The 17,885-nt window shown below is 43.3% G+C and overlaps 1 protein-coding gene across 14 annotated transcripts in view; it reads left to right on the top strand.

Annotated features, from left to right (window-relative positions):
* Positions 1-12,114: 12,114 nt before the first annotated feature.
* Anks1b (ankyrin repeat and sterile alpha motif domain containing 1B) overlaps positions 12,115-17,885 on the top strand; it is a 953,532-nt gene continuing 947,761 nt past the window's right edge. For 6 of the 14 annotated variants that reach the window (XR_014999730.2, XM_087901963.1, XM_087901962.1 and 3 more), the window contains exon 1: positions 12,120-12,470. Coding sequence is in view for 12 of the 14 variants with exons in the window: in XM_087901963.1 (XP_087758089.1) it covers positions 12,337-12,470 (134 nt within the window). In the remaining 2 variants the exon portion in view is untranslated. Of the gene's footprint in view, positions 12,471-17,885 lie in introns of all 14 variants that reach the window. The other 8 variants (XR_014999729.2, XM_087901959.1, XM_087901960.1 and 5 more) reach the window with 6 other exon arrangements.

The following is a 17,885-nucleotide window of genomic DNA, read 5'->3' as shown; positions in this document are numbered from 1 at the left end:
TAAGAAGAAAATTCAGGGAACAGTGCAGGCGCAGAGGGGAACCGGGAGTGAATTGAGAAAGTTAGAAGCAGAGGCAAAGGAAGGTGGCTGACGTGTGTCTTCCTCCACACAGAGTGCTGATGGATGCTCTTTCTCCCCTCCTTCCCTCTCCTGTCTGCTCATCTCCCAGGTCCCGGATTCAATATTTTCCTTGGGCACGGAGTTTAATGTACCTGCCGTTCAGTGTTGCGGGGATTTGCACCGTCCTTGCAATATTGGTGACACTTGTGGTCCTCGCTCCACAGCCCTTCTCCCGCAGAGAATGTGAGCTCTGTGTGGTTGGGATCACATTCGGCTTGCTCTCTGCTGAATCGCCAGCACTTGGCAGACTTCCTAGGACATAGCGCGCATCCAGGAAGGGCTGAATGAATACCCTGGGAAATCCGTGCTCTTGTTACATCATCAAGGCAATGCAAGTTTGTTTCTTAACATGCTTGCTGTAAGGAGAACTGACTTCCAAGGTGCTCTGTGCCTCCACTCATGGATCGTAAATAAAAATTAGCCAAAAAACAGGGGGTGGGCTGCGCTTTTTGGTTACTGACCTTTTTTATTTTATTATTTTATTATTTTATTTTTTTATAACTTCTGATAGAAGTATCATGAGGATAAAGGAGATATTTGATTTTTATTTTTTTGTTCATTCTGTAATCCAGAGCGGAGACTGACAAGGCAGGAAGTTCATGATAAGATGTTGCTCTAATAACAAAGACATTGAATATCAGCTCTACAGCTATAGACAAGAAGACAAAAAAATGTCAGCTGAAGACTGAAGGCCATAGCGTGGAGGGATGTCAATCCTTCCGTTGTCGGTCTCCCCGGAGTCGAGATGAAAAGAGAAATCACCAACTGCTCAGTTATTGTTATCAGCAAAGGGCATTCCCCTAGCGTTTAAACAATCTTTCCTAGTTTAGCTAATTTACTTGCAAATGCGAGGCGTCATAAAGAGTTCGAGTAGTGGAGGAAAGTTCCCAGGAGCAGTCCTGCCTCCTCCAGGCTAGCAGATGTCATAGGCCTGATAAAAGCAAAAGCAAATGACATTGAAGTGTAATTGATAAGAGTTGATCTGCCGTGCGTTGGCTAACGACGGGGTGTGCCTAGCGCCACAGTCCGTTCCCGCCTGACTTAGGTTTTCCTGGTGTGCACGTGACGGTGGGGGAGGGGCACTTCAGTTTCCAGAGGCTGCTTTACATGTACACACCCCCCAAACTCGTAAGCCTGAAATGAAACAGCCCGTATTACATGTCTGACCACAGTCAATGCTTCTAAATAGGCTTTGTCTGTTATTCTCTTGGGCCGATCACCTAAAGAGTCTGTATCTTGCCCAAATATTCAGTATCATGGCGTCTTAGTCCTTCTGCTGTATCTTATCAACAAAAATCCGACCACGAGACTGGAGAGATGGCTCAGTGGGGAAAGCACTTACTGGGAAAACACGGGGTGGGGGCTGCGTTTGACGCTCCGGAACCCATGTAAAAACCCAACAGAGCACTGTGCCTGTAATCCCAGTGTTCCCATAGCAAGATGGGAGGTGGACAGGTCAGGTCGCCCAGTACATGCAGTGGTGAACAGCAGAGACTGTCTGAAAACAAGGTGGAGGGTGAGAAAGCCCCTGAGGTGTCCTCTGCCCGTCCCATGATCTGTGGCCGATGCACGCCTACCGTCACAACAATATGCACACACATATACATCCACATACATCATACGCGTCTCGAGTGTCCAGGAATAACAGAAAATACTCCCATAAATATGCCAGTGGTCTCAAAGTCCCTGCTGCTATGACGGTTGTTAATAACCTATTTGCTAAGGTGGGTCAGGCCTGGGTTTGAAGTTTGGGGAAAGGGGGAACACGACAAAGTTGCACAAAAAGGCAGACATAGGAATGGGAAAAAGTCACAGTCATATTCTTCCAGCAGAAAGGATAACTATATGACGCTATGTATCACAAAGTGTGCCTTTTTAAAAATTATTTTTATTTTATGTTTATGGCTGTCTTGTCTGTCTGTCTGTCTGTCTGTCTGTCTGTGCACCACATGCATTCTTGGTTCACTTGGAAGCTAGAAGAGGGCCATGGGGTCCCCTGCAACTGGAGTTGTAGAAAGTTTTGTGAACCTTTATGTGGGTGCTGGGAATTGAACCTGGGTCTTCTGGAAGAGCGACCAGTGCTTCTAAATACCGAGTCATCTCTCCAATCTCAAGAAGCGTGCCTTTTAAGTGCAACAAAAAGCTGACACAGGACTAAGGCACATGTGACCTTTTCCATGAAATATGGCGGTCTGGGACTTCCTGGAGAGCAGGGGCAGAGCCCTTGCTGCCCAAACCCACGCCTTTAGAGATTTCATTACCTGGTCGATAGGGTAGATACAGCCTTGAGACTTACTTAGACACTTGGATGTGGCATTTTATTAATGTGGCCCAACGTGCTATACTCATAGTTTAGCTGTGAACAAAACAATAAATCAAAAATAAAAGTGCATTTCAGAACGGGCAAATAAGGAAGTTTGTCTTTATACTGCTTCTGACGAGAGTGCCATTTTGAAGCTAAGACTTGGGAGTTAGGTATGGATCAGTAAAAAAAAAAAATCCACGTGGAATGAGTAACTAGAAAATGACAAGTTGTTTATATTGAAGTTATGAGCTATGAAGAGCTCAAAAGTCTCCCAAACTTCTCATCCTTGTGAAGGAGAAGCCTTGGAAACAGAAAACAATGATGTCTTGAATCATCGGAAGAATTGAAGTTGCCAGGCAAAATTCTACCCAAATCGAAAGAAGCAGTTAAGTGTAGAGAAAAAGAACACAAATGATCTTACCTGGTACTATATATTATATATGTATATAAAAGATATGTATTATATAAAGGCTATATACATATGTTATATATGTTTCATAGTTTGAATGTAATTGTCCTTCGTAAACTCAGAGGAAGTGGTACTATTAGGAGGTGGCTTTGTTGGAGTAGGTATGGCCTTTCTGGAGGAAGTGTGTCACTGTGGGGGGGTGGGCTTTGAGGTCTCATATATTACCAAGACATGCCCAGTGCTTCAGTCCACTTCCTGTTGCCTGCAAGATGTAGAACTCTCAGCTATCTCTCCAACATCATGCATGCCACCATGTCCCACCATGATGGTAACTAACTGAACCTCTGAAACTGTAAGCCACCTCAGTTAAGCATTTTTTTTTTTTTTAAATAAGAGCTGCTGTGGTCATGGTGTCCCTTTACAGCAATGGAAAACCTAACTAAGACAATATTTAAAGGGGATTTATTAGAATGGCTTATAGGCTTGGTCCAACTAGTTCAACAGTGAGTGTCTTCCAATGGAAGGTCCAAGAATCTGAATGTCTCAGCAGTCTTCAGTGCATGCTGGAATCCCAGAGAGGTAGGCTCCAACGCCAGCGAAGGAACAGATGTGTAAGTGAGACAGAGAGCAAGCAGACAAAGAGAGTAAGCTTCCTTCTTCCACATCATCGATTCAGGCTGGCATCAGACGGTGCGACCGAGAGTAAAGGTGAATCTGCTCACTTCTGGATTAAAAGTGAGTCTTCTTCCAACTTCAAAAGATTTCATTAAAAAAAAAAAAAGACTTCCGACGGGTGTACCCAGTCACTTGGGTTTTAGTTAATTCCAGACATAGTCAAATTGGCAGCCAAGAACAGCTATCACAGAGTTCTCTAGGAATCAGGGATGATTCATAGCAATGAAGCAAATGCTCAGTGGAGCAAGGGCACAACCAGACAGCAGGAGACTTCCTTCCTTCCTTCCTTCCTTCCTTCCTTCCTTCCTTCCTTCCTTCCTTCCTTCCTTTCTTTCTTTCTTTCTTTCTTTTCCTTCCCCTTCCCCTTTTCCTTCCTTCCTTCCTTCCTTCCTTCCTTCCTTCCTTCCTTTTTTTTTCTTCCACTCACTTGCTCCAGCCTACTCCCTGTCATGGCATAGCTCAGAAAATTTTGGGAAAACAGGACTCTGAACTTCATTCTGCAAGCTGGAGATAGCAGCAGACCTTAAAAGCAAGGCTCAGGCCTGTCTAGAGGCTGCCTGCTTCGTCTCTTTGTTACCTAATTCAGAGCTCAGATGAACAAAAGTAGAACCGCTTAGGTGTCAGGCTGTGAGAGCCTCATGAAGCAGTCGGTGCAAACGGTTTATGGAAATATAAAGGCCACAGACTCGTGGACACTTAGGGCGAGGGATAATGGACTGAAGAATATAACACAACAGTTAAGGCTTCAATAATAAGTAAAGGAGAAATCCCAGAAAGTAAAGATATTTAATAGCAGTCATCTACATTGGGGGAGTCAGAAAAGAACACATACATACACACACACAACACACACATACACAGATAACTCATACACACACCACACATACACCCCCCCATACACAGACCACACACACACACACACACACACACCACACACCATACACAAATACACACAATGCACACATATACACATACCATACACATACACACATGATACACACATTCACACCACACATGCAACACACACTACAATGCAACAACACACACCACAGAAAGAGAGAGAGAGAGAATGTATGCTATGAAGAGGCCTGAGAAGACAATAATTTCTTATATTAGTTTAATTAGCAAAGAACTTCTCCAATTCAGAGACAAGCTTCAAAGACTAGAAGAGGTGGCTATGGCTGTGTTTTCTCAGATGTCCAATTTTTGACAAAACACAAGGCATACAGAGAAACGGGAAAATATGGTGCATTTAAAGAAAGCAAACATCTTAGAATATGTCCCTGCAGAAACGTTAATATCAAACTCATGGATAAAGGCTTTAAAACACCGTCTTAAACATACTCAAATAGCTGAAGAAAAAAATATTCACAAAGGGAACCAAGAAAATGATATGAGCAAAGTTTAGAATATCAAGAAAGAATCGGAATTTATTTAAAAAATAAACAGAAGTGCTGGTACAGAGAAATATAATAGCTAAATTGAAAAAAATTACAGAAGGCTCTCAACAGCCACACAAAGAGGAGGGATAAAGAATAAGGCCCTGGAAGACAGGTTGCTGGAAAATATCAAGTTTAAAGAGCAACCAAAACAGTAATGAAGAAACATGAACAGAACCTCAGGGATTTATCGAACGCCATCAGCCAAATCAGCACGTTTATGACAGTTTGGGGACAAGAAAAGAGGAAGTGACGTTATGTAAAGATACAGGAAGGTGAATGGACATAGAATGTATTATGTGAAGCGAGGTCACCCAAACTCACATGTTCTCCCTTATATGCTGGTTCTAAACATAAGGTCTTCATGCTTGCAGGCAAACAGTTGCAAGTTCAGGTAGAGTGTTACACTTGGAACAACCAAGAAAGGGTAATATTAGGTAATAATGAAGGGTAAAATGCAGACAAAAGAACCCAGGAATTATGAAAGATACTAGAAAGTTCACCGTTCTTTTTTCTAGTTTCGAATTTGTCTGCTCTCTCTCTCTCTCTCTCTCTCTCTCTCTCTCTCTCTCTCTCTCTCTCTCGTGTGTGTGTTAGGTAAGTCAAATACAGCATCAAGAGATTGTATATTATTCTATCAAAAAGAAACAATGTTGGGTGCAATAGCGTGAGTGGGAAAGTTAACCTATTTAGCCTTCTGCAATTTGCAGGTATTTCCCATGAGCCTCCTGGCTTCTCCTTCTGGGATGCTGGTCTGCTGTGCATCTGTCTACCCTTCATGGGTTCAGTGGAGATGGTTCACAGTGCTCAGCCCAGGCTGTTCTTGAACTCGTGGCAATCTTCTGACCTTTGCCTCTGGAGTGTTGAAGCTGCAAATAAGCACTACTCATACCCAACCTGTTAACAATGAAAACTGTACCCACCAGACTGTAACAGGAAACTGAGCACAGTGGTGTAAGCCTACAGTTCTAGCCATGAGGAGGCTGAGGCAGGAGGATTGAGAGTTTGAGGTGTCCTGGGCTGCACATCAAGAGCTTGTCACAAACAAATCAACAACAACGATAACAACAACAAATGGCCATGGGAAGGATGTTCAGCTGGAATGGGCGGGGCTACAACTGGACCACAATTTTCAAGGGTCCCTTCCTCAACTGCTGGGCCCAGGAGCCTCTGGACCGCAGCCTTTCTGCGATGCAGAAAGTGCTGACCAAAGAGAAATATAAATAGCTTTGCAGATGGCTGGTGAAATTTTGTAAGAAAATGTATCACTCTTAAGTGTTTTGAAAGCGATTAGAGTTCCCATAGAACGGGTAAGGGGTACGTAGGGTTCTGTCCTAGACAAGGAAGTCGGATCCAGAAGCGCTGTGAATTTCGTGTGGAGTGGAGGCGGATGTCCAAGAGTCTTGGGAATGCAAATATAAAGTCAGGAATATTCAGAAGCTGGGGATAGAACACTGGCTGTGAAATTAGCAATGAGGGTATGAAGAGCGGAAATTAACTTCCAGGGGCCAGCTATGCCGAATTTTGTACTACTCCCTCTTAACTTTATACCCTTTCTTGTATGTCTCATGTGTCGCTAATGGTAGGGATGCATTCTGGGAAATGCGTGGTTAGGCAATGTTGCTGTTGCATAACCATTATGTAGCATGCCCACACGATCTGTAACAGTTATGTTAGTAGGCAGTGTGAGCTCATGAGAGCACTGCTGTGAACAGGAAGCTCCGTTGGAGGGAGACTGTTATGTGGGGTGTGGTTGTACTGTCTTTCAAAGTTTTGCAAACCATCATCACTGCATCACTGCGTTGCCCCCTGGTTACGTTGGGATCCACCGAAAGAGGGCGCTCGAAGGAGACTGTGCTTCCTCGGGTCGCATGTCCTCAAACTGGGCAGTGATAGTTTATTTCAGAAATTGCAGTTAATCCACGGTTCCTGCTTCCCCTCTCAGACATCAGCATCAACCAGCTGGTACCCACTCTCAAGAGGATGGGATCCCAGTCCCGTGGGGGCCCCCTTGTCTTTGGTCTATAACACTAGCGCCACCCCACCCCTCTCCTCATCAGTTGAGACATGGCTTGGTAGGGCTCCTACTTCAAGACGCTTGCTGTAAATGTGGCAAAGGAGGATACAAGGAGGGCATAAAGAAAGGCACAGTAAAACAGTGACGAGAGAGACCCTGACAGCCATTCCCAGATACATGCGGGTTAGGATTTACTGATAAGAAGACTTCCTATATGTCTAGTCTGGAGTGGGAGAGATGGCTTAAGGGGCAATTTATTCTACCTCTCCTCCACACCCCACCTCTAAGCAATCAGCCCAGAGGAAGAAGTAGTTCTCTAGCTAGGTTTTAGATCAAGTCATCAAGTCTGTAGACTATAGCACATGGTCAATCCCACTTACAGACTGCCTGGATAGCCAAAGAACCAAAAATATTTTCATTATTGTTTTTATATGTGTGGGTGCTTTGCCTAAATGTGTGTGTACCACATGTGTGCAGTACCAGTGAAGACCACTAGGCAGCACTGGAACCCTTGGGAGTAGAGTTACAGACAACTGTGATCTGCTAGGTGGGTACTGGGACTAGAATGTGGGATTTCTGGGAGAGTGGCAAGTACTCTTAACTACTGAGAAGTTGTATTTTTCAACAGTTAAAAAATGATTTTGTCATCTTTGAACATGTCTGGATACCATGCACTTTGCCAGTGGTTGAGGTATGGACAATTCCTGGCCCAAAGGCTAATTGTACCAACAAGAAAACAAACTCCAAGTGGAGTGTCTTCATTGCTCGGCATTTTCTCGGGAATAGATCGGTGCTGTCAGGAGCAATTGTGGCTCACATCAACAGAACCCTAAGTTATTTAAATGCCATGTTCTACAGATCCTTGAAGTAGCTGAAGATTATCTATCTATGTAGAATACAATCTCTATGTATCTAAAGAACCTAATTAATCTGACTATATATATAACAAGCATGAGTGACTATTGGCCTATAATACTTAATACCTGTATAACTTAAAGACTAAGACTTTATATCAAAATATTAAGCAATCTTTAAACAGCTGTTCAGTAAAGGAGGACAATGACCTCAAAAGGTAAACAATGTATAAGTATCTTGATCAGAGGTAGAAATGTATATTGCAATATGATAAATATATCCTAAAAATTGTATCAATATACAAAATGTCTTAAAAAGAGGTAGAAACATGCATGTATACAACCTGACAAAATAATTTTGTATAGGTGTATAAATATTGTAAACAAAAATAACAAATATAATTTGAACTTGTATCAATATACAAGAAGCTATACCAATGTAAATCATCCATAAATAATATCTCACAAGTATTTATTATTCACTATTATTATTATTAGTGTGAGTAAGCTCACACTAAATTATGAACTCCAAATTCTCATGTAACAAACTGAGATCCAGATCGCCTAGTTGGATCCCAAGCTGTAATGGTTCTTTCTACTCACAGATGCCAAAATGTTTGAAATGCAAAAAGTGTTGAAATCTGGACATTGAAAGAATTCTGGATACTTAGTTTCTTCAGATTTTTGGAATAATGTTTTCACTTTTATTCATGTTTTCATGTTTATTCTCATGTTTATTCTCATTAAATGAAAGCCACTGTCCTCTTCAGGAGGAAGCTAGGAACTGACTAAAATAAAAAGTGTAGAGTGGAAAAATTGCCTTTGAATAGCCTGTGTCAGCAGAGTGCCTGGAACTTGGAACTGATCCTTAGAGCAAATCATTCTTAATGGTTTCCTCCCTGGAAGTTGCATGATTTTGATAAGGATGAGTCAGGAGCCTCCAAACACTAACTCATCTGTGATTCAATCATGGGGGATATTTCAGCTTTGCTCATTTGAGTGCTTAGTTAGGGTTTCAATTTCCGTGAAGAGACACCATGACCACAGCAACTTTTATAAAGGAAAAATTCAATTGGGGGGCCTACAGTTTCTGAGATATAAACCATGATTGTCATGGTGCACCATGGTGACCTGCTGGTAGGCAGTGCTGGAGAAGGAACTGAGGGTTTTACATCCTGGTCTGCAGGCAACAGGAAGTGAACTGCAACACTGGAAGTAGCTTGCACATAGGAGACCTCAAAGCCCACCCACACAGTGACACACTTCCTCCAACAAGGCCATACCTGCTAATAGTGCCACTACCTTTGGGGGGCCATTTTCTTTCAAACCACCACAAATACTTAAAGGATATTTTAAAGGAAAAACTTATTTTGCTTAGGTGGCAGCAGTAATAAAGGGAAAAAAGGATTTCCCCATGCTATTTTTAAAACCAATCCGTGGCTACTCATTTCTTGTTGCACGAACTAGTCCCATCATGTCAGGGGTCATATACCATCTTTCCATTAAAATAGATTTAAAATTGAAAAGTAAAAACAAAATGTCACACTGGTCAAACTCTGTGCCCTCCGGGAAACCTGCAAAGAGGAAACACAGTAAATTTGACTAATGTTTTGAGCCACTGAAGTGAAATAGTAGAATACTGAGCAACACTGAAGCATCTTACTTTTTTTTTTTTTAATTTCCAAGTGTCTCTTGAGTTTCCCTGCTGTTTACTTAAAGTCTTGGTCTAGCTAGCAGGCAATCTGGATTTGTCTTGCCTTAATTTCCAGCCCCATGACTCCGAACTTGTCAGTTTCTTCATATGTACATTAGGGATAAATGTGGTACCTCTGCCCCCACGGAAAAGCTGATAGCCTCATATTCTACAGAAATTTCATGTGTGTTGAAATAAGAATATGGAAAGCACTTGATACATATGCAGAAGCAATGTGGTCACTGCTCATCAAATGTTTGTAAGAGCGATCATCTGTGTGATTTGCTGATCAATGGCAGCTGAAGTTGGAATCTGGGGTGACAGTTCTAGGATCCAGTTCTTAAAAATGTTTTCTTTTGCATTTATTATTTATTTATTTTAAAGATTTTACTTATTTTTCTTTTTAATTTTCTTTCCCCCTTTTCTTTCTTTCTTTCTTTCTTTCTTTCTGTCTGTCTGTCTGTCTGTCTGTCTGTCTGTCTGTCTGTCTGTCCTGGAACTCATTTTGTAGATCAGGCTGGTCTAGAACTAACAGACATTCATCTGCCTCTGCCTCATGAGTGTTGGGACTAAAGGCATGAGCTAATACACCTTGCTTAAAGATTTATTTCTAATTGTGTGTGTGTTGCATGTGGGTAGGTGTGCATAAATATATGGCTTGTGGAGGTTAGAGGAATTGGGTTCCCTGGAGCTGGAGTTGCAGAAAGTTGTCAGCCACTTGACATGGATACTAGGAAATGAACTCTGGTTCTCTGCTTAACTGTTGAGCTATCTCTCCAGCCCATTTATCCATCTATCTATCTATCTATCTATCTATCTATCTATCTATCTATCTATCTATCATCTATCTATCTATATATATATCTGTCTATCCATCCATCCATCCATCCATTTATATGTGATTGCTTATGGGAGCACACACACAGTGTGTGTGTGTGTGTGTGTGTATGTGTCTCTGTGTGTAAACATGTATCATGGTGTGTGAAGGCCAGAGGACAACTTGATGGAGCCAGTTCTCTGCTTTCACTATGAGAGTTTCTGAGGCTGAACTCAGGCCCTTGCCTGGAATAAGTGCATTTTTGCCTGCTGAGCCCTCTCCCTGGCACCCAGGAATAGCTTGTCAGCCAATGACTCTGTGTGGCATTTTGTCCTTTACCGGACCTCTGCTTTAGTTCTGAGTAATATACAGTAATAGTACCAGGCTCACTGTGTTGACACAAGCAAAGCACCTATCACATCCTTTCCCACCCTCTGACCACAAGCGACCACAGCAAGTTTCAAGAGAAAACAGTGCGTTCTCTCTAGCGAGCAAGGAAAGCATGCAACAAAATCAAGCCAGTCACACACAATGAATCGCTGATGATACATGCAGATAAAGCAACTCTCTCATCCATGCCCATTTATATTTTCCCTAGTGTGGATGTGGAGGAATTTTCAATGAGAGCCTTTTTCTGGTGTTTGCTCAAGTCAGCAGATCTCACAAGCACAACTAAAATTCAGGCCGATTAAAGACGCTACAAAAACTGCCAAAGTCACAAGCTATTCAGTGGTTCAGAAATCAGGATAAGACAAACCTCCTGGATCTGTTCCAAGGATGGGTACCACTCTCTCACCGGAGGTAAGGCAAGAGGACGAAATATCCTGGATTGGGACAGAAGTCTCAACCAAAGCTCTTCTTCGGAGCATCAGGTTCTCCATCACCTCCTAGTGGGAGATTTTCCTCAAGTCTGGTCCCTGAGTCAGGCTCCAGGCACTGAAAGCGCCCCAGCAGCCAGCGGGATGATCTCCAGTACTCAGACAGTTAAACCTCTTCGGTGGAGGAGACGGGAGAAGTGAGCAGAAGGGAGGGAGGGGAGAAGAGAGAGGAGAGGAGGGAACCGAGAGGAGGGAGAGGAGGGAGAAGGACGCAGAGCTGGGAAGGAGGGAGGAGAACGGAGGGAGCACGGAGGAGGGAGCAGGAGGGCCCCGCCCACTGGCACAGAGCTGCCCCCCCTTGCTCCCGCCCCCGCCCCACGCGGGCCCCGGGCCGCACCTGCCGCGCGCACACGCCCCCCGCGCGCCGAGCCGCCGAGCCTCCGTCGCCGCCCTCCGCTCGCACCCGCGGCGACTCGCCCCGCACAGCCCAGCCTCGGCGCGGGCCGCAGCCACCCCAGCCGCCGCCGCCGTCGCCATCGCCGCCGCGGAACCGCCGAGCCCGCCCGGTGCGGAACCCAGGCGAGTCCAGGCTGGGCACTCGGGCGGGCGGGCGGGCGCCCGAGTCTTCGCGGCTGTCGCTCTAACGCTCCAGCCCCCCGGAGTACGAGCTCGACTGTTGCTGTGGCCACTCTTCCGCGCTCCGGGTTCTCCTCGGTGCGGAGCATTCTTCCCAGTGCGGAGCATCGTCCTTCTGGGCGCCCGAGCATCCTGCTCAGAGCTCAGCATCCTCTTCCCTGTGCATCCTCCCTTAGTGCATGCTCGGCATCTTCCTCAGAGCTCAGCGTCCTCCTTTCGTTCCTCAGCGGCACCCGGGGCCCGGTCCCCACCCGCTCGCACCCCACCCCGCGGGAAGGAGGCCTCGGGAATGCAGGGGAGTGGCTGTGGGGGCGCGTCGCTCGGCCAGCCCCTCTACCCAAACACGGGCTGCTCCCCATTGTAGAAGCTGCACCGTGTGTCAGACAGGAGGACGGCGTGCAGCTCCCGGCGCGGGGCTGCTGCGGGGATCACAGCGTGCTCAAACCCTGGCATCCTCTTAGGGTGGGGCGGGGAGGGCCCTGGCTTTTGGACAGTGGACCCGGAGGAGGACCAAAGCACGGAAAGGGCTCTGTAAGGGGACTCGTGAGAGACTATGGGGAAGGACCAGGAGCTGCTGGAAGCTGCTCGCACTGGCAATGTGGCTCTGGTGGAGAAACTCCTATCTGGCAGGAAAGGAGGGATCCTGGGCGGTGGATCCGGACCTCTGCCCCTGTCTAATCTGCTAAGGTAAGAATTGGCACCCACTGTGTGTGTGTGTGTGTGTGTGTGTGTGTGTGTGTGTGTGTGTACCCTCGTTAGCGTTGTATGGGTACGTTCTCCCCTCGGGGTATTGCACCTGGAGGTGTCAGCGATTCATTCTTAAATTAGGCAGGAAAACAGACCTTGTGTGTGGAGAGGAAGAGCCTCCCAGCCAGACTGAGGCTTTAGACTCTTGGAGTAATTTTAAAATAGCTGGCTCTCCACCTATGCGTCCATCAGCTACTTTTCTCTGAGCTCTGATGCAGAACTTGTACGTGTCCTGGTGTTGCTAGAAGAAAATCCCGCATGTCCGGCACTGTTTGCGTTTGCAACCTTGAAGCCCACCCCTACCACTGGGCTATTTCCACGAGAGGCTGTTGGCTGCATGCAGTTATCCTGCCAAAGCCACAGCCTCCGTGGGTTGCTGCTACTTTCTCGTGCAGAAGACATTGGCAGTGGGTTATGATCCCACAAAACAAAGACAGCGAATCTTCTGAGGAGCTGTCAGTCAGGCAGGGGAGCGTGTAAATCTCGAGGCTGGCTAGGCAGCCGGCGTTCGCAGTACTTTCAGGTATCCTCACTCATCTGAGTGAAACTCAGGATGCAGGAAAGCCAAGACCGGCTTGGGAAAGTGTGTGTGGAACCCAGCAGAGGCCCTTAAAAGACGAACATGTGGCAGGTAAGACGGATATTGCTTAGAGAATCCAACGTGACAGTCAAAAAGGAAGTCTGGATCTTTATTCAGCAAATATAAGTTAGAGATAGCTGGTTTCATTTGCATATTTGAGAAACTATTAAAAGTTGAATTGAACAAATGAAATCACGGAGGAGGGAGAAAACCCGAAAAGCACTCACTAAATGAAATTCAAGGAAAACTCTTTAGTTCTCAGGTCGTGGTTATTCTGTTTGTCCTGTACATTTTTTGGAAGCATCTATCATTGTTCATATATATCTTTACCTTAGAACATCTCTTAGGCAGTTCAACAATGCTTATAGAGAAATATTAAAAGCTGAAGTGATTTTCTTGTTTAAAAGTATTTTGTACGACTGTTCATAAAAATGAAATGGATTACATTTATTTGGTGTGTGTGTGTGTGTGTGTGTGTGTGTGTGTGTGTGTGTGTGTGTGTGCTGGGCAGTGCATGCCATGTGGCCTATGCAGAAATCAGAGGGCAACTTGTGAGAGTCTGTCCTCTCCTTCACCATGTGGATTCAAGAAAAGGTACACAGTTCCCAGGTTTGAGAGCAAGCACTTTCGCCCTCGGAACCAGTGGTTCTCAGCCTCCCTAATGCTGCAATCCTTTAATCTAGGTCCTTATGTTGTGGTGACCCCCCAACCACAAAACTATTTTTGTTCCTACTTCCTAACTGTAATTTTGCTACTGTTATGAATTGTAATGTAAATATCTATGTTTTCTGATGATCCTAGGTGACCCCCATGAGAGGGTTATTCGACTCCCAAAGGGGCCACCCAAGTGTTGAGAAATGCCTCTCTGAACCCTTGTGCTGATCTTGATAAGTGTTTGATACAAACTTTTGCATGAAAATGTGTTACATACACAGGTTCTCATAGGTTGTGATCAGGCAGTCCAATAACTTACCATAGTGGTTATAGGGGAAAGGAGAAGTTTATATTACAGTGAAATGAGCGTAACTGAAAAATGGTGAGATTTAAAGATCCCTACACTATTATATATACTTGGTAACAGTGACACTGTTGGAATATTTCATTTCAGAATAATGATTGTTTGTAGGAGGTTTTTCTCCCCGTGGGCCTTAGAAAAGATGACTGTCCCTCTTTCATTTCCAAACACAAGTAGATAGTATACATATTTTAGCCTACAGTTTTAATATTTACCCCTAGATAGTTTATGGAGAAGTTCAGTGATAGTTTTAAGTTGTAAGTGAGAAAGTATATTTGCAAAGGCACCAGTCCATCAATTATAAATTTATTCTGACACTATGCTAAACCAAGTTCCTCGAAATTGATATCTTTGGAAACATGAGAATTTATTAATAACAATAAATTTACTTAATTTCATTGACACAAATTGAGACAAATGATACTTTTCGAACACTCTTCAGTTGTGTTATTTTTGTAACAAAAATAGATGACACATTTTAGAGATAAAATATGAAGTATTTAATATTAGTAAATACTTAAGTAGCAAAAGCATGATCCACAGTGTTCAGCTAGAGTGAGTTTTCCTTATTAATGGTCTTGTTGCCTGCCCCTGGTGGCTCTACAGGAGCACACATTGAAAACAAAGTTTGAATAAAGTTTTAAAAATCACAAATAATGCCAGTACCTTACATTTACCTGTCTCACACTGAGTTAGCCACTAAAACATGCCTTTAAAGAAAATGGAGCCGAGTGGTGGCGCATGTCTTCAATCTCAGCGCCTGGGAGGCAGAGGCAGGTGGATCTCTATGAGTTCGAGGCCAACCTGGTCTACAAAGCAAATTCCAGGACAGTTGAACCCACAAAGAGACAGAGAGAGAGAGAGAGAGAGAGAGAGAGAGAAAGAGAGAGAGAGAGAGAGAGAGAGAGAGAGAGAGAGAGAATAAAGAAAGGAAATGGGAGTTGAATTGTATTTAGATGATCTTTTGCAGAAAATGGAATTTCAAAGACACATTTTATGTGGTTGTCACTTTATTTCACTAATGATTGTCAATCAGAAGCTTGTACGGTAATAAGAGGTGTTTCCTTCTCCAGCAATCACTTTGAATAATGGTACTTTGAAATATCTTAATGTTTTGGGCTGAATTGAGGAATAGGTTAATCAGTCTTTTCTGCTTGCTTTATTCCTTGTGTAGTGTAGCAGTTGAGTCTGATTGGGGTTAATGCTTGCACGTCTCATCCGGAGGTCAATACTCATTTCACAGATGAAAGGCTAAACAGACATTGGAAGATTAATAACTTGTCCAAGGTCACTTAATTAGCAATGACAAGGGCTTGAAACTCCAATTTGCTTTACTGATCTTCAGTCATATGCCTGAATTTATTTTGTTTCCAAAGTTTAAGGTATATGGCCAATTTAGACAATACAATGATTTTTTAGCTGGAAATAAATAATGCATTTATTTTGCTAAGAAAAAAAATCCATTGACTGCTTGTTTGAGACCTAATTAGATAAAAATTTGCAGAAGATGCTTTTGTTTGTGTGTGATTTAATACACGAGCTGTGGCTGTGTTGTGGGCTTGAGGGACAGTGTAGTTTTTAGTGCACAGAAGAATGCCCTTAAATTGCTACAAAGAGTCACGCTGCAAAATGTGGTGAGCTGGAAAAAGTATCTAGGGTTTTGTTAAGGAAAAACTAATAGTAACTAGGGTTTTGTTATGGAAATAGCAATAGTAACTAGGGTTTTGTTACTAGGAAATAGTAACAGTAACCAGAGTTTTGTTAAGGAAATAGTAATAGTATCTATCCCTAGGGTTTTTTTTTTTTAAGGAAATAGTAATGGTATCTGTTTCTACGGTTTTGTTTTGTTAAGGAATAAATGATGTAAAAAGTAATAAGTGTTGACTACATAAGTGTTCACTGTTAGTGTTAGGATTCCTGTCATTGCTCTAAGGTGCATGAGACTCTGAGGACTGAATTTCTTATGGTAGTAAATTACCATAGTAAAATTTTCACTGGGATCAGAATCCTTAAGCCCAAAGAGACCTTTAATCCAAGTTCTTACATGGTGTAGAAATTTCCTCTGCAAAATTCCTTTCCAGATAGTTATCTCCAGCACTATTAGCATTCCCAGTGACTAGATTCAGCCCCCACCCTCCCCCCCTTTTGAGGGCGAGCTCTTGCGTGCTCTCTCTCTCTCTCTCTCTCTCTCTCTCTCTCTCTCTGATCTTGAACTGAGCATTCTCCAGCCTCAACCTCCCCAGTACTAGATTACAGGGTTGCTCCACTGCGCCTGCCTTCTATTTATTCTGTTCCACTTTTTGATAGCTGTGATCATAAAAAAAAAATCTATTTTTTTTTTTATTGAACTGAAATCCACTTTGCTGTAACTCCTAGAAGCTAGTAGTAGCCTTGGCTGCATGGGTCAATACAAAAGTGGCCGAATTCATTTGCCATGACAGTTCTGCAGGGACGTGCATTTAACTGTATTATTTTCTTGGAAATTTGCTCTTTTTCACGGAAGAACTGCTGTTGTCCTTAGCTGTGACAGGACGATGGAGCTTAGGTGTTTGAATGCAAATGTGCGTACTTTTAACCACCTTTTTCGCTCCTTTGAATATTCTCAAATTTCAAAATGACCTTTTGAAATGTGACGAAAAGGTAAGAAATTGAATAATACGCACCAGGTGTCACTCAGTGGAGCACGGAGTGGGGGCAGATATATTGATGCATAATCAATCCAACTGATTGTGAAAGAGGATTCATAGCTTGAATCTACTTTTATAAAAAAGTAACTGCAAAGACTTACAATGTACATTAATATGCCTAGAAATTGAATGCAGAAATGGAGACAGTGCTTATTTTTGAGTGATGGGACTGTGGGTTGTTTTTAATTTTTTTGTCTGTGCTTTCATGGATTACGTAATGAAGATAGATGGCATTTAATAAAATAATTAAATTATTACCCCTGTATTACTGCTCTAAGGCACTGCTTTAGGTCAAGATTTTCTGAGCCATAAAATTGGTGTTGGCTCATATTATTAATGAAAACTTCCAAGTACTTTTCCTTTTAACAACCTGTGAAGCCATAATTCCTCCATCTGGCATTTGTGAAAGTGTTGGTCAAACCTAAGTTATCCTTATTGCATTTCATCTTGTTTATGCTGTGTTTGCAACCCATGCTTGACTTTTTGACTCTCGAGTCTGTTTATCAGAGTATTAACTTCCCATTCTGCATCAGCTGTGGATAAACACACTTTATAACTGGAATCCAACCCTCTGTAAGATATTCCTAGAGAACCTCCTTTTGTCTTCTACAGTTGAAGGGGCAGCCTTTATGCCTGGTACTCTTGCTTTGGAGTTGATCAATAGACCAATTGTTTCTCTCTGTTATACCAGCAAGAGTATTGCGAAGTATTTATTTATTGTCTTTCTAAATTCATTCATAGCCTGTTTGTGGCATTCCTTTGAGCTATCCCGTTAGTTGTAGGGCTACACATTTCAACAAAAATCAACATACTTAACAGTAGCTTGTTTCTGGGCATGAGCCGTTGGTGGTTCCTAATTTAATGAAAATTCCTTCTTCTTGAATCTAAACCTTCTGGGCCTGGATTTCTAACACTCACTTCTTTTTCTTTAAAAGCTTAACTTGTGTGTATGTATGTATGCATGCATGCATGTATGTATATATTTTTTATTGTGCATATATGTGCATGGGTGCCTACATGTGGAGATCAGAGGACAGCTTGACGGAGTTACTTCTTTCCTTCTACCACGTTGG

Source organism: Myodes glareolus, chromosome 26, assembly GCF_982192425.1.
Source record: "Myodes glareolus chromosome 26, mMyoGla1.1, whole genome shotgun sequence".
Lineage (NCBI taxonomy): Eukaryota > Metazoa > Chordata > Mammalia > Rodentia > Cricetidae > Myodes > Myodes glareolus.
This window is presented reverse-complemented; position numbering and strand designations above follow the sequence as displayed.